The 16,679-nt window shown below is 35.8% G+C and overlaps 1 protein-coding gene across 1 annotated transcript; it reads left to right on the forward strand.

Moving 5' to 3' along the window:
• The first annotated feature begins 7,347 nt into the window (after window positions 1–7,347).
• Window positions 7,348–8,388, forward strand: LOC132557202 (membrane progestin receptor beta-like). The gene has a single exon (XM_060221698.1). It carries the CDS (start codon window positions 7,348–7,350, stop codon window positions 8,386–8,388), a length of 1,041 nt encoding a protein of 346 aa, XP_060077681.1.
• Window positions 8,389–16,679: the final 8,291 nt, after the last annotated feature.

Genomic DNA, 16,679 nt, shown 5'->3' on the forward strand with positions numbered 1-16,679 from the left:
GGGTCTTCGCTCTTTCTCTGCACACCTTGAAATTGAAGGTTCAGTGTGAAAAATCTTCTTGATAAGACGTTTAACCTCATAATCCGTTACTTACACTACATATAACAGACACGTGTTTTACCTCACAGTCCGTTACTTACACTACACTTCATATAACAGACACGTGTTTAACCTCACAATCCGTTACCTACACTACATGTAAAAGACACGTGTTTAACCTCACAATCCGTTACTTACACTACATATAACAGACACGTGTTTAACCACACAATCCGTTACTTACACTACATATAACAGACATATGTTTTACCTCACAATCCGTTACTTACGCAACATATAACAGACACGTCTTTCTCTGCACACCTTACACAAATTGAAGGTTCATAAGTGTTAACAAAATCGTGTTTCTTGATAAGACGTTTAACCACACAATCCGTTACTTACACTACATATAACAGACATATGTTTTACCTCACAATCCGTTACTTACACAACATATAACAGACACGTGTTTAACCTCACAGTCCGTTACTTACACTACATATAACAGACACGTGTTTAACCACACAATCCGTTACTTACACTTCATATAACAGACACGTGTTTAACCTCACAATCCGTTACTTACACTACATATAACAGATATACTCGCCCATGATACGTAGATACATACACACAGTATAGCATGTAAGCTTCGGTAAGAGATTATTTGCCGGAAACATAAACATTGGTGTTCAATGTGATCGTAATACTGTAATCGTTTTAGCTTAATATTACGCTTTATTGGATTTTTTGACAAAGTCTATCAAACACAGAATGTAAACCCTATGTGTTCAACCTAATCATTCAAATTACATCTTCATTACATTACTTGATTGTATTTTGTACATGTATACAGAGACGTATATATGTGTTATATACGTCTCTGATGTATACAATGATGTGTTTATGCTCACTAACCTTATGTATGTCCTCTCTTTATTGCTGATATATATGATGAGAATGAATAACGTCAGTGTGAACAATTAAAGTGTTCGGCTCCTCAATACTAATGTACCACATACACTGCGAAACACCGGGATCCAGTAATTTCTAGTATGATAATTGATATTCAAAAGTACCGGTATCGCCACCTGGTGTATAAATGCTCTTTTGATCATCATACTGTCTTTATATAGTCATTTCAGATTGCTATTGTTGTGACCGATCATACACTTGAAACTCCCAAATACCATCTTACTGTTCAATCTACATTGCGTTTCAACGACTTTTCCAAATTTTCGGTCTAACATTTATGTTAAATGTTGTTTATTCTCCAAATGTTTGAAATTAAATTGATGACATTCTGTCGGAAATCATTAAATGATCTACGATTCTCGTAATCAATCTTTTTCTCAAGGAATTATCTGTTTCTTATGGGTTTTTCTACCCTAGCAAACACAGAAAACAGAAACTCTTGAGAAAATGAAATATTTACAGCAGATAGGGATAATTATTGATTTAATATAATTAAACTGTTAATCGTTTAATCATGATCAAAATTAATATAAAACGATTCATCATTTCCAGTTATCATGTCATAATAACTGATTTCACATAATTTTCGTCTTTAAATCTGATATATTCCACATTATTGATATATACATATAAACCAATATATTACCAATTACGTAGAAATACATGTACTAATCAGTAACTAAAATTAGTTCCGTAATTCATTAGTGTGACGTAATTTGTAACGGGAAACTGGCGGTAATTGGTGTCCCAAAGACATCACGACGTCAGGATACATTAACCCGGTAGAGATAGACAAAAATAAAAAAGCGTGTATTATATAAAACAATAAACAGGCTTTAAAGGAATATAAGTTTGTTCAGAAATACTGATTTCTATAAAAAAAAAAAAAAAAAAAAAACATGGTGATGGGCATGCTATTGTAAGAAGTTAATGTTTCTTTATCTAAATATGCTGACGCTGGACACATTAGTGCTAATAATTGTATACTGAAATGTTATAACTAGTAATTGAGGCAAATCAGGTTTATATAAAAAAAACTTAATCAGTTATATTGAACGACTTGCGAATATTAAAGTGAAATAATCCACATTTGCTTGTAGCTAGGTCGGGATTAAATGCTAGAGGCATTTTTATGTTGTCACCTCCACACATGTATAATGAATACGTAGGTCTGGAAATGATGCAGGTACCGGTAAATGAAAACATCTCTAGAGGCGTTTAGATTTGATAAATTCAAATCGTGTTTTATTAACATTCATCGCCTTACCGAATTACTGGTAACTTTGATAGATCTTTCTTGGCAAGTAGCACCGATAAAAATATAAGAATATCCATCAATGGCTGAGGTTAGAGATTAAAATTGTACTGCCATGCCTGTTACACTTTTCGACAAAAACTCATCAAAAGATTCCCGTTTTAATAATATGTTACTTGTTTCTTTGTTTGTTTGTTCACTTCAAATATGTTTATATTGGATCCGGTATGTCTTAGCATCAAAGCGGAAGTTTGTTTCCTGACTTTATCATATTTCTCATACATCCTGTGCATTTTATTGTTATTCCTGTCGATGAATGGTGTATCTAGTGTTGTTAATTTTCATTTATTTTACATTCAGTCAAAACAAGAGATGTTTTTCGTGTATTCAATTACACCAAGGTTATGCCGAATCGAATGTAAAATGAAATTGTATATACTTTGTAATTGTATTTTGTCACATGAGTCTGACACCTGTCAATGGGAATATATTATAATCGTTATAAAAATAGCTCTTGTCTTCAATTATTGATAGAACGTCAGACCTCAGTGATTTTAGTGGTCTGTTAACAAACGAAAAAGTGCGCCTTACATTTTATACATAGGTTTAAAATTAAATGCTGTTCTTGTATTTACTCCATTCGTATATCGCCTTCAAATTAAAATAGTGCATCTTCTCTTGTTTTCATTGTTATTTCGCTTTAAAACTAAACAATGTATTTGTATTCTTTCCACTGGTATTTCTCTTTAAATTTCTATTTTCAAAAACAATACATCTTTTCTTATGATATGTTTCAAAATGCATATATTAAAAGCGATTTGTTTACGTCCTTCCCACCCTAATGAGAAAACATTGCAAGTATAAGCACATCAGCAGGCATTTCTTCTCTCTGGTAACGAACGACGGCAGCGTAACGTTAAAATGCAGGTGTCCGGAAACGAACGTTTTTAGAGAAACATCCAGGATGGCCAGGATATCAGTAGGCAAATACTGTCTAGCAGAACGTCAGCAGGGAAACTCCAGGGATGGACGGAACGTTAGTGGGCAAATATTGTATGTAGCCGACCGTCATCAGGTAACCTTCAAGGATGTACAGGATATCACTTATCACATATATTTAGGAGTCGAATTCAAATCGAAATGTGGTTTACATTTTTGAAACACTTAAAAATACATCAGCGATTTCATGTGCAAAATTACTATTTTGGAAATTTTAAAAAATCGACAAGTAAATTTTAATCGTATAAAAGAGATACGTACATGCAATATGGTGAACCGATGTGATATAACGTACGTCAACTCTTTTTTGAGAAAGGCGACCGACCTGAGATCGATGCGTATTATTTTTTTCAGTGATAACAGGAAAACAAAACCCACCACAACAGCTGTAACATTATTTACCTTTCTCAATTTTAATCGTTCTCGTTATGGAGTGATTCGGGAAGCCTTTTAAATATGAAAGATGTTTGATACCAGGTGTGTATTTCATGTTTTGTAGATATCAACGTTGAAATGTTTGTTTTTACTGAAGAGGAGTCGTCTCCCTTCATTAATCACTATTGATATAAAAGAACACCATCTCGTCAAAATTTTCATTCAAACAAAAGAGAAATTTACGAGGAGACCATAAAAATCCATTGGTGACAGGAATATCTTGGTAACTCAAAGAATATCTCCTTCCCAAATGAAAACACTGCCAATAACAATGGAATCATCATGAATATACGGGCACAAAACTTATCCCATCAGGAAAAAACATTTCTCAATGAGACCAATATGAGGACCGTTATACTTCCTCACAATCAACCTCACAACCATTAATAAATAAGGCTGATTTTGCCAAAGATTTTAAAAGCATTTTGAAAGGACTGCAAGTCAAAGTTATATTCAATGTTTATATTTGACATTTGTATTATTTTACATGATTTGGGCGAATTATAAAAAACCTGTTTGAGCACAAAATCTATGCTTGAGCATGAGAATGGTTTCAAGAATACGGGCCCTGGTCTTTCCCCCCCCCCCCCCCCCCCTTGTAGTTTTTAAGTTGTTTCATTGTAAATATTTCTTATGTTCATATTTTGTCCTAGTTCTATCGAATTCGAGTTTGAATTATGATTATATTGCCTTGTTGGTATTTTCATTTTTTTTTATCAGACAACCAACAGGTTGTGACCGTGTTTATCATATATAGATATGGTACCACGCAGTTTTATGTAACCTCTGATTTGGTCTACTTTTAACTGTACTCAAAAAAAACTACTTTCATGGTTTACACTACATCGACTGGCCTATCTTTCCCCTGACCTTTATATTAGAAGTTGATCAATTTATACAAAATTTAAATGAATAGCTCACACAGTAGGTATATTACTTACAATAGTGTATACTGTATACAGCACGGAGAAAGAAAATCGATTCAGAAATTATTGGTGCGTTACGTCCGCTCGACTGATTGTTTATAAAGAAGACTGGCCAGTCGGTAGTGTCCCGAGTACCTGTTGTTTATCTTGACAACCAGGTAGACGTTCGGCACTACTCGGCCCTGTTCCCAATTAAAAGGCCCTGTACATTTTCTAAACATAGCGTGCCTACTCCTGCACGTTATTCATCTATCACATGAAACAGACCAACAGACATGGAGAGTTTCCTATCACTCTGTGTCTACATCTTTCTCCTGGCGCTCATTGGCTGCCTGGTCGACCGCGTGCTGGCCGTCACGGAGAAATACAACCTATTCGAGAAAGGGCAGTGACAGAGGCCCGGCCAAATCTGTACCAGAAAGGTAGGCTCTTTATTTACACACGAGTAACGAGAATACCTAGATAACCATAGATTCACGTACACTTAGTTATATCCATGATATGATTGATAACCGTACCATCAATTACACTTATCGCCCGAGAATTCTATTTCTTGTTAATATATAGTTGACTTCTGCAGTTACTCACCGGCGATTACCCGAGTAATTTTGCAGTGGGTTTATTTTTATGGAAAAACTCAACACCAAGGTCAATTTAGGTCTTCAACTTCACAGATGTAACTGTTAAAATTATACCTATGTTTAAGTTCGTGTGATGTCTCCATTTCACCCGTGTTGTTTTTATATTTAAGTGCCAGTTCTTTGTAGGTAGTTTTTTTTTTTTTTTTTTTTAATATTTTTTGTTTTTATTTTTGTGTAAATATAGGAGGAATTTGTTTCTGATGTACTGTACATGTCTTTATAATGTATAATTTGTATTTTTGCTGTCGATATTAAATGTAGTATACGTAGATCGTTCCTGTAAATAATGTATGGTTTTGGTCATGAAAATAAAAACACAGTTTTTGTTATTCACAAAGTTGAAGTCAACAATCCAGAACCCTTATTTGAGAATGCTAGCTACTTCTTCCATGGTGACGACAGTACTACCATCATAATTCTACACATTTATTCATAGATTCTTAATTCCGTTTTTCATTTGATCGATGAAGCGTATCTTCACGTAAACAGGTAAATCAATTTCTAGTCCATCTAATGAATGCCGCGTATAGACTCGGGAACCAATTACTACCCGCATCATAGATTTTATCACTAAAGTACATAGTACTTTTAATCCATCACCTGTTCACTATTTCTACGTATATGAATAATTTAATGTGACTTTTTATCATAATATCAAAATGGAAATTGCTCTTATACCGAGGAAGATATATTTTTTATACCTTGTTAACCGGAGAAAGAGTCCCACTGCTAGGTTATTCTCAATGAATACGAGTTTTATATTGATAGGCTGTCTGTTGACCTGGCATGACCTGTTTGTATGATACACATATTCATTTCTTCGTTCTTAAGAAATATAGATTTTGTAATTCCCGTGTAGTCTCTCTCTAGGGCTTCGATAAAGACATTTCCAAATACAGACCAGGATATTTGTTAATTCATATACATATACGAAACAGTGTTGAAAGTTGTTTCAGATTATCAAGATCATAAAAGCTTAACAATTTTGAATGATTTTGAATAAATAAATGAATAGATAAATAAATAAAATCAAAAAATAAATGTTGGCGCACAACGCATAATAAACACTGGACCATAACCAGTTATCGCCGTGGAGAAGAGGAGATAACTCACTGAAGTTATGAGTTAAAACTTATCACGTGTATTAGAACTAGAGATCCAGAGGGATTTTTCAACGAAAGATGTCGGCATATAACGAGGGGATGATAGGGGCAGCTCATGGAAATGAAATTTTGTTTATACAAGAGGTTCAAAACCAACACCCATGATAATACGCTGAAACATGGCGTTCATCATTACATCATACCGTATGGTAGTTTAATTCTTGAAAACAGGATTTCTAATACAAAGATAGGTTTTCCCAGAATAAAGGTGTAATTTCATGAGAACATGCGCTATTTTTTGGTAAATCATGCTGAAATACACAAGTTCTTACATTCACATGACACACTTTATGAGCAAAGGCTTTTAAGTTGTGAATTAAAGACAAATTTGAAAATGTGTTCGTTGTTTGCTGACTTAAAGTGTAACAAAATTATGTTGTAAAAATACATTGTAATTGGAAAATATATAGTTTTTAATTACTTTTATTCATCTCGTTTTATTGAAACAAAACACCTGTAACTGTGAACGTATATGCAGTACTAGTAGCAATCTCTGTATAAATGTTTTAAGTTCACCTCAGGTAAAAAATGAAGAAGTCGGACGGATCAATACAAGGACCTGCTGTGGTCTTTTAGTACTCAAAACCTATATCACAGGCTATATATATTTGTACGTCATGGTCCCACCCTTGTTGCAAAGAAAACTGTCCACAATAAAGGACATACGCTGTCGTCGGTTATCGGTCTGATATTGCTTTTAAAATGAAATAAGTGAAGCAAGGAGCTAATTCTGTACAAATTTACCGATTCATAGTCAGACAGATGTTACAAGTGAGGTGGGGTTCAATGACGATATAGAATTGCCAATGAGCTTTGCCTCCACTTTCTGTCATCTAGTATGCATTATCGACCCAATAACAATTTGATCAATATTTTAATTATTAATATTTTCCATAAACAGATGTGAAGACATGGGGCCGTGGTCATTGCCTGGAGTGGTGCAGTTGATGACTGGTTGTATGAGGGTCCAGCACACGGTGTCGGCAGAAGATACCCATCTTCTGTTCCGGGAACCGGGGGTGCTCACGGGATTCCGCCCACAAAATAAGCCATGGGCCTTCTACCTGTTCAGCGTTGTTCAAATTCACAATGAATCGGTCAACATTTGGTCGCACCTGCTCGGGTTCTGTACCATCCTTTGCATCATGTACAGGTATTTGACCGTTTACATAAGTGCCGACAATTCACATTGGTTTGTAATACTCGCATTCGGACTATGCTGCCTAATTTACACTGCCATAAGCACCTTCGCTCATACTTTCCACTCCAAGTCTGCCCTGATACACTACACCTGTTTCCAGCTCGACTATTTGGGCATCGGATACTTCAGCCTCGGTATGGCTATCGTCACGTTCCATTGCAGTTGCCACCGCCATTTCTACTCAATGTTGGAGCATTATTTACTTCCTGTCAACGTCCTGCTAAGTTGGGTTGGTTTCCTATGTTCTAGTGTAGCCAAACTGCGGTACCATCGTCCTTATCCGTTTCAGCGTAAACTTTGGAATGTCTGTTCCTTCGGTTTTCAAGCCTTAGTCGCGTTTGGCCTGGTAATAACACGGTACTGGGATTGCTATCTGGACATGAACTGTTCGCTGTCATCTCTAAACCACCATACAAGTGTCTTTATGGTAGCCACCATCTCCATTTTCTTCTTCTCTAGTCATTTTCCAGAACGATTCTTGCCGGGAAAGTTCGACATCGTCGGTCAAGGTCATCAGATATTCCATGTTCTGTGTATAGTCGGGACACTACTGGAATTCAAGGCTGCATACATCGACCTTCAGACGTACGTTGACAACTTTGATCGGGAAATAGTTCAACCGGACACAACCAGCATGTTTTCGGCAATGGTAGTTTACGGGATGCTATCACTGATCACGGTTGTCCTCCTAAATCCGTTCACGAAACGCAGAGTTCAACAGGACATACGAAATACTAGGAAATGCCAGTAAACCATCTAATCATTACTGACCATTGAGAAAGTGTACTAGGTATAAGTAATATTGTGATTGTGTAACGTTTAGCATTTGATATGTGATTGTGTAACGTTTAGCATTTCATCATATGTGATTGTGTAACGTTTAGCATTTGGTATGTGATTGTGTCACGTTTAGCATTTCATCATATGTGATTGTGTAACGTTTAGCATTTGATATGTGATTGTGTAACGTTTAGCATTTGGTATGTGATTGTGTAACGTTTAGCATTTGGTATGTGATTGTGTAACGTTTAGCATTTGACATGTGATTGTGTAACGTTTAGCAATTCATATGTGATTGTGTAACGTTTAGCATTTCATATGTGATTGTGTAACGTTTAGCATTTGGTATGTGATTGTGTCACGTTTAGCATTTGGTATGTGATTGTGTAACGTTTAGCATTTGATATGTGATTGTGTAACGTTTAGCATTTGGTATGTGATTGTGTAACGTTTAGCATTTGGTATGTGATTGTGTATCGTTTAGCATTTCATATGTGATTGTGTAACGTTTAGCATTTGGTATGTGATTGTGTAACGTTTAGCATTTGGTATGTGATTGTGTATCGTTTAGCATTTCATATGTGATTGTGTAACGTTTAGCATTTGGTATGTGATTGTGTATCGTTTAGCATTTCATATGTGATTGTGTAACGTTTAGCATTTGATATATGATTGTGCATTACATGCATTTTGTATTTATCCTGATTCTTTAACTGCTCAATGTGTTCGTAATTGCACTCGCCGTATAAATCCTTCCCCCACCCCTCCGCCCCCTTTTTAAAATCTAAATTCCGTCTATGCCCATTAGTAACGGTATAGTTTGTACGAGTTCGTAATAACATGTCATGCGTATACCTTAGTCCTATAATATATGCCTTCGAAAGTTCATATCGTGACTTTTAAAGTTTATTATCGGATATTTGGTATTGATGTTATTGTCGAACCTTGAAGTCTGGTGTATACCTCTGTTTGTTCAAACCTTTAGGATTAAGATTTTTAACTGTAATGTGCGTGGTGCGGAGGGTTCATATCATATAATCGCGATGACGGCAGGTATTTACTTCACTAATTACAAAACGTTTTATTATAAGGTCTTCATTGATACCGGAGCTTTAACATAAGTATTTATTCAAACTGAGTTAAATTAAAACTGAACTTCATCTGAATGCCGGCATTAAAGCACATAGTTTCGTTATGTACATGATCAATATAGACAGTCTATAACGCTTAAGCTGGTGTTCTCAACCATGCCTGGAAGCTTGTATTTTCAACCATGTTCGTGTAAGCTCGTGTTCTCAATCATGTCCAGGTAAGCTTGTATTCTCAACGATGTCCGGGTAAGCTTGTGTTCTCAACGATGTCTGGGTACGCTTGTGTTCTCAACCATGTCCGGGTAAGCTTCTGTTCTCAACCTTGACCATGTAAGCTTGTGTTCTCAACCATGTCTTTGTAAGCTTGCATTCTCAACCATGTCCGTGGAAGCTTGTGATCTGAACCATGTCCGGGTAAGCTTGTGTTCTCCACCATGTCGACGTATAAGGCTAAAGTGTTCTTTACATTTGTTTATATGCCAATATTATTAGCACTTTATGAAAACGTGTGATATTAAAGGTTAACACTCTACGTTTGGCTTTTAGAACGGATAAGACCATGTCGAATTTATACGTGGGTTTATGGGTGGACGTAATTTGGCACTGATGATTAAATCAATTCAATAAGCCCATATCAAATCGTAAACATGATAGGTAGACCCGAATACAAAATGTGCATTCATTATTGACACACAAATTGGGTAGAGGAAATGTTGAAATTACTTCATCTTTGCTATTTGATGAACATATTGGCAAATGTTTCAACACAGGAGAATGTTGGTGCTTGGCAAATCCAAGCACCACTATCAAATCTGACTATAGAGAAATTATATCCATTCTAAAGAAGTATTAATGTGACTTGATTATTAAAAAATGTAATATCTTAATTGACAATGCCTCCGCTGACGATCGAATCTGGGATATCTCGTTTACTAGGATGACCCTCTTCCGAATGAACTAAAAAGATGTAGTCATGCGAGTAATGATAAGGGATGCATTTATAAATAGGTCAGGTAATAGTATATTTTTCCTAAACGTGACACATTAAATCCGTAATTATCTCTCTTATTACAAACTCTATATCAAATATTTTTGAATCCTTATCCAGATTCCGGTACCTCCGTTGAAAATACTAGTTATTTCACTTTAAAAGCACCACTTCGAGAATTACTTTATGAATAAGATACGCAATGACCTAAGCGCTAAACATCATCCAGGTACAACAGTCATTGAGATTGAACGAAAACTACATGAAGTAGTTACTATCAACCGACGAACAGCTAGTTTGTTACTTTTTCAAAAGTGATTGTGTTCATTTTTACATCAACAGATCTCTAGGACAAAAGTCAAAACGTAAATGCACGGTATGCTTCGCCGTCACGAACACATCAGACCAGGTACACGATAGTGTAACAATGTCATCCTGTTATCAGATAGTGTGTTATGAGGTGAAAAGCTTAATTGTTTGCCAGTAAAACCATTTTATTACATCCATAAGGCAATTCATTACTTATATTCACATTTCCAATGCATTTAGTTATCTTGTGCAAATTACTCGAATAAAATAAATAATTCGTTCTCGAAACTTCAGTAACTGTAACATCTGTTTATTTCATGGTGAAAATAACATATTTCATCATGGAAAGATTTTTTTCTAGAAGTAACTTAGAGTCAGAATGTTGTGTGTTAAAATAGTGTTTGACGGTATTTACACTGTATATTTGTGAACACGTTTGTATTTTTTAATTGCTTTTTTAATTTTACATTTTGCATTAGAGTCGCTTATTTATTAGATAAATACAATAACATTATTTCGGTACCATATTTACATACGTTACATCAACGCTTTGCACGTCACCTCAGTTGGCACAGATTACACCTTAATAGCAATCATTTCGATGATTAGGATTTTCCTGACGCTTTGCTATTGTGAGTTTTTCCGGACACTCCAAAACGTGCATTTTGACTCCTCGATTTGACAGAATTGATAAAATAACACAATTAATAATCTATGATTGTCGTCCATGGACACTTAAATTGCGTTAATCATACAATGGTATGGAAATTCTTGTAACTTGTTGAAATAGACACAATATTTAAACAAATATATATATATATTGATAATATTAAATGAAATGTTGATCTTTTACATACTGTACCCTTGGCGTATTCCAAACGTTCACTGTGCTATTTTAGTTACGTTTCCAACATGTCTAGTAGTAAATTTGTAATTGATTTTAACACCTATGTTGACAATGATGCTCAGTCCGAATTTCTTACTATCCCATATATATCTTACATCAGAAACGTTTCATATTGATGTTTGAAATGACGTCGCATTCTACGACTCTACAGGGTTCAATAAATATTTTTATACGGATTTTGTCGATATATATTTTATCATGAATAATTTATATATACATAATGCATATATACATATTGAAATGCCAGTGATTAAGTTTTCCATTCGAGTATGTAAATACGAACTGATTTTATATTAAAAGATGAAACCGACATTATAATGTGTTCGCTCCCTCTTTGTTGTCTTCATAAAATCGCGCACTGTTACAAAAGGAATGAATCACATTGACCAAATGATCAAAACTAGTCGGTGAAAGACCCAGAAACACGGATAAACAAATACATTCTGACAGATATAAGGACCCAGTCACTGTGACATGTAAAGGCTGTCACATAGACAGACATGTAACACCGTTCATTCTGAGGTGAGTTCCAGTCACTGTGACATGTAAAGGCTGTCATAGACAGACATGTAACACCGTTCATTCTGAGGTGAGTTCCAGTCACAGAGACATGTAAAGGCTGTCATAGACAGACATGTAACACCGTTCATTCTGAGTCGGGTTCCAGTCATAGAGACATGTAAAGGCTGTCACACAGACAGACATGTACACCGTTCATTCTGAGGTGAGTTCCAGTCACAGAGACATGTAAAGGCTGTCATAGACAGACATGTAACACCGTTCATTCTGAGGTGAGTTCCAGTCACAGAGACATGTAAAGGCTGTCATAGACAGACATGTAACACCGTTCATTCTGAGGTGAGTTCCAGTCACAGAGACATGTAAAGGCTGTCATAGACAGACATGTAACACCGTTCATTCTGAGGTGAGTTCCAGTCACAGAGACATGTAAAGGCTGTCATAGACAGACATGTAACACCGTTCATTCTGAGGTGAGTTCCAGTCACAGAGACATGTAAAGGCTGTCATAGACAGACATGTAACACCATTCATTCTGAGTCGGGTTCCAGTCATAGAGACATGTAAAGGCTGTCACACAGACATGTAACACCGTTCATTCTGAGGTGAGTTCCAGTCATAGAGACATGTAAAGGCTGTCACACAGACATGTAACACCGTTCATTCTGAGGTGAGTTCCAGTCACAGAGACATGTAAAGGCTGTCATAGACAGACATGTAACACCGTTCATTCTGAGGTGAGTTCCAGTCACAGAGACATGTAAAGGCTGTCATAGACAGACATGTAACACCGTTCATTCTGAGGTGAGTTCCAGTCACAGAGACATGTAAAGGCTGTCACACAGACATGTAACACCGTTCATTCTGAGGTGAGTTCCAGTCACAGAGACATGTAAAGGCTGTCATAGACAGACATGTAACACCGTTCATTCTGAGGTGAGTTCCAGTCACAGAGACATGTAAAGGCTGTCATAGACAGACATGTAACACCATTCATTCTGAGTCGGGTTCCAGTCATAGAGACATGTAAAGGCTGTCACACAGACATGTAACACCGTTCATTCTGAGGTGAGTTCCAGTCATAGAGACATGTAAAGACTGTCACACAGACAGACATGTAACACCGTTCATTCTGAGGTGAGTTCCAGTCACAGAGACATGTAAAGGCTGTCATAGACAGACATGTAACACCGTTCATTCTGAGGTGAGTTCCAGTCACAGAGACATGTAAAGGCTGTCATAGACAGACATGTAACACCGTTCATTCTGAGGTGAGTTCCAGTCACAGAGACATGTAAAGGCTGTCACACAGACATGTAACACCGTTCATTCTGAGGTGAGTTCCAGTCACAGAGACATGTAAAGGCTGTCATAGACAGACATGTAACACCGTTCATTCTGAGGTGAGTTCCAGTCACAGAGACATGTAAAGGCTGTCATAGACAGACATGTAACACTGTTCATTCTGAGTTGAATTCCAGTCACAGAGACATGTAAAGGCTGTCATAGACAGACATGTAACACCGTTCATTCTGAGTCTGGTTCCAGTCATAGAGACATGTAAAGGCTGTCACATAGACAGACATGTAACACCGTTCATTCTGAGGTGAGTTCCAGTCACAGAGACATGTAAAGGCTGTCATAGACAGACATGTAACACCGTTCATTCTGAGGTGAGTTCCAGTCATAGAGACATGTAAAGGCTGTCATAGACAGACATGTAACACCGTTCATTCTGAGGTGAGTTCCAGTCACAGAGACATGTAAAGGCTGTCATAGACAGACATGTAACACTGTTCATTCTGAGTTGAATTCCAGTCACAGAGACATGTAAAGGCTGTCATAGACAGACATGTAACACCGTTCATTCTGAGTCTGGTTCCAGTCATAGAGACATGTAAAGGCTGTCACATAGACAGACATGTAACACCGTTCATTCTGAGGTGAGTTCCAGTCATAGAGACATGTAAAGGCTGTCATAGACAGACATGTAACACCGTTCATTCTGAGGTGAGTTCCAGTCATAGAGACATGTAAAGGCTGTCATAGACAGACATGTAACACCGTTCATTCTGAGGTGAGTTCCAGTCACAGAGACATGTAAAGGCTGTCATAGACAGACATGTAACACTGTTCATTCTGAGTTGAATTCCAGTCACAGAGACATGTAAAGGCTGTCATAGACAGACATGTAACACCGTTCATTCTGAGTCTGGTTCCAGTCATAGAGACATGTAAAGGCTGTCATAGACAGACATGTAACACCATTCATTCTGAATCGGGTTCCAGTCACAGAGACACAAGATATTCAGAGACGTGTAAAATCTGTCACATCTATACACACACAAGTAACATCAAGTCATTCTGAAACAGGTTCCACTCACAATAACAAATATATCCAAAGCTGTCTCCCCTTCTATCAATGGAATTGATATCAGTTGGTCCACTTGAATATTATCAAAGTCAACAAAGCAAATTCAACATGAACATGCTTCACTGAATTTTTCCTTATCGAGTGTTGGTATTCATAATGCTCAGGAATGCCTACTGAACCAGTTTAGTGCTGAATTGAGAAAGACTCATCTTGTACTATCCAAGATATAGAACTTGAACCGCTAGCCACTTTTTCTCTGATCAGTCTCAAAACAAAGGACTTAAAAGAACAAACATACTTTAACGATTGAAGACCAACATGGATACCTATGAAGAGTCCTTTTGATAATGGTAAGCTTAAACCGATGACAATGGCTTCTGAAACTGCTGTTCAGACAATTACAACATTGTTCAAGTACTGCTCACAGTGATCAATCGAAAAATCCCATAAATCAACTGAACAATGGAAATCTAAAAAAATGGCAGATGGAATGGCATGTCAAGAGATGTGCATGTACCTTCAAACTCCTCGACAGCCATAGACAGTGTCCATTAGGACTTAACTAAGAAAAAACAATCAGAAAAAAATCAACAGCTGAATGTCATACAAAAACAATGAAGTGGTTTTTTTTTATATTAAGACTTTATTCAAATTTGACCTATATTAAAATAACAATTCACGTTCTTAAAAGATTTTTTAAAGTAACTAAAACTACATTTAATAAATTAAAATTAAATCTTACTTCAACTTTTTCTGGCATCATGAAGTAATACCTTTGCTAAAAAACAAGATTTGTATTTCTTCACTGCTCAATTATTCCAAAACATTAAAAAAAATCTATCTTTCCTTGTACATAATTGAAAGCAGTATTTTGAAGTAAATTATTCCATTAACATGAATACCAGGGAAAATTATTTACATATTACATATTTGCATGTTGTTGAATGACTTATTATTACTTTTATAATTTACCACTCAAATAGCCAAAATATATGAAAGATATGTTAACTTACACCTGGAGACAATTTTACCAATTTCAATCTGTTGTCAATATCAAGAGTTTTTAGCAGTAATTAAGCCAAATGAAAGTTTGATGTGACAGAAATTTCAGCTGCACTTGATTTTATTTGAGCATTATGAAGAAAGCTCGTATGTATCTATGATCAAAGGATATGACACTGATTTTTTCAAAATAGTTTAATGTAAAAATACTTTTCCATTATGATACTTGAAACATAAGCGTGTTGTATTTTCTTTCACATCAATTACTATATAAAAACTTCTTGCATGCAAACCACAACTATCGCTCTTGAAAAGGCATTTAATTTATTCTCACTTTACATGTAAACAAAATTCTCACCAACACAGCTGTCACATTCATTGTTCTGAAAAGCAGAGTACTTTAGTATAATGTTTAACCACGGCCACCTTCCATATTCTGTTTATAAAAGGATGTTTACAATTATATTAAAACCACTATATAATTTAATTCATATATTTATAGTTGGCACTTGAGCGGTAACCATTTAATACACCTATTTCATATATCCTCCGAGGTTGTATTTTGTAGTATTACCATCAACTAGTTTTTAGCTTTACATATGCCAGTTAATGATACTTTTTTAATTTTTTAGTTTGACTTGATCACCTATCAAGCAAAAGTATTTGCCAGGTCAACTTCCTACACTACACTTATTTCACTTATTCAGACTTGATTTGAATATATGTTGCCAAGAGGCAGTGATGACCATGGTCACTACACATAATTTGTCCATACAGCATATCCTATTGTTCTTGTTAATCAATTATATTGATAATTCTATTTTTTATTTAATAACCGACTATTACTACAATTGATCACGATTTTCTGAAATCAGTCATCAGATATTGGTCAGAATTAACATATAATTTTCAATTTGAGTCAATTATTTACAGCAGATCTGAAAGTGAATAGATAATTTATGAATACCCCTAATAAATGTTACTTTCTACTGCATTTAATGGTGACACTTTAAAACATGTTTGACTGTAGATGTATTGGGTTGAAAATAGTGAAATAAGTAGTCAAATCGAA

Source organism: Ylistrum balloti, unplaced genomic scaffold (assembly GCF_031769215.1).
Source record: "Ylistrum balloti isolate Yb309-2 unplaced genomic scaffold, AGI_CSIRO_Ybal_v1 Utg370640, whole genome shotgun sequence".
Classification (NCBI taxonomy): Eukaryota; Metazoa; Mollusca; class Bivalvia; order Pectinida; family Pectinidae; genus Ylistrum; species Ylistrum balloti.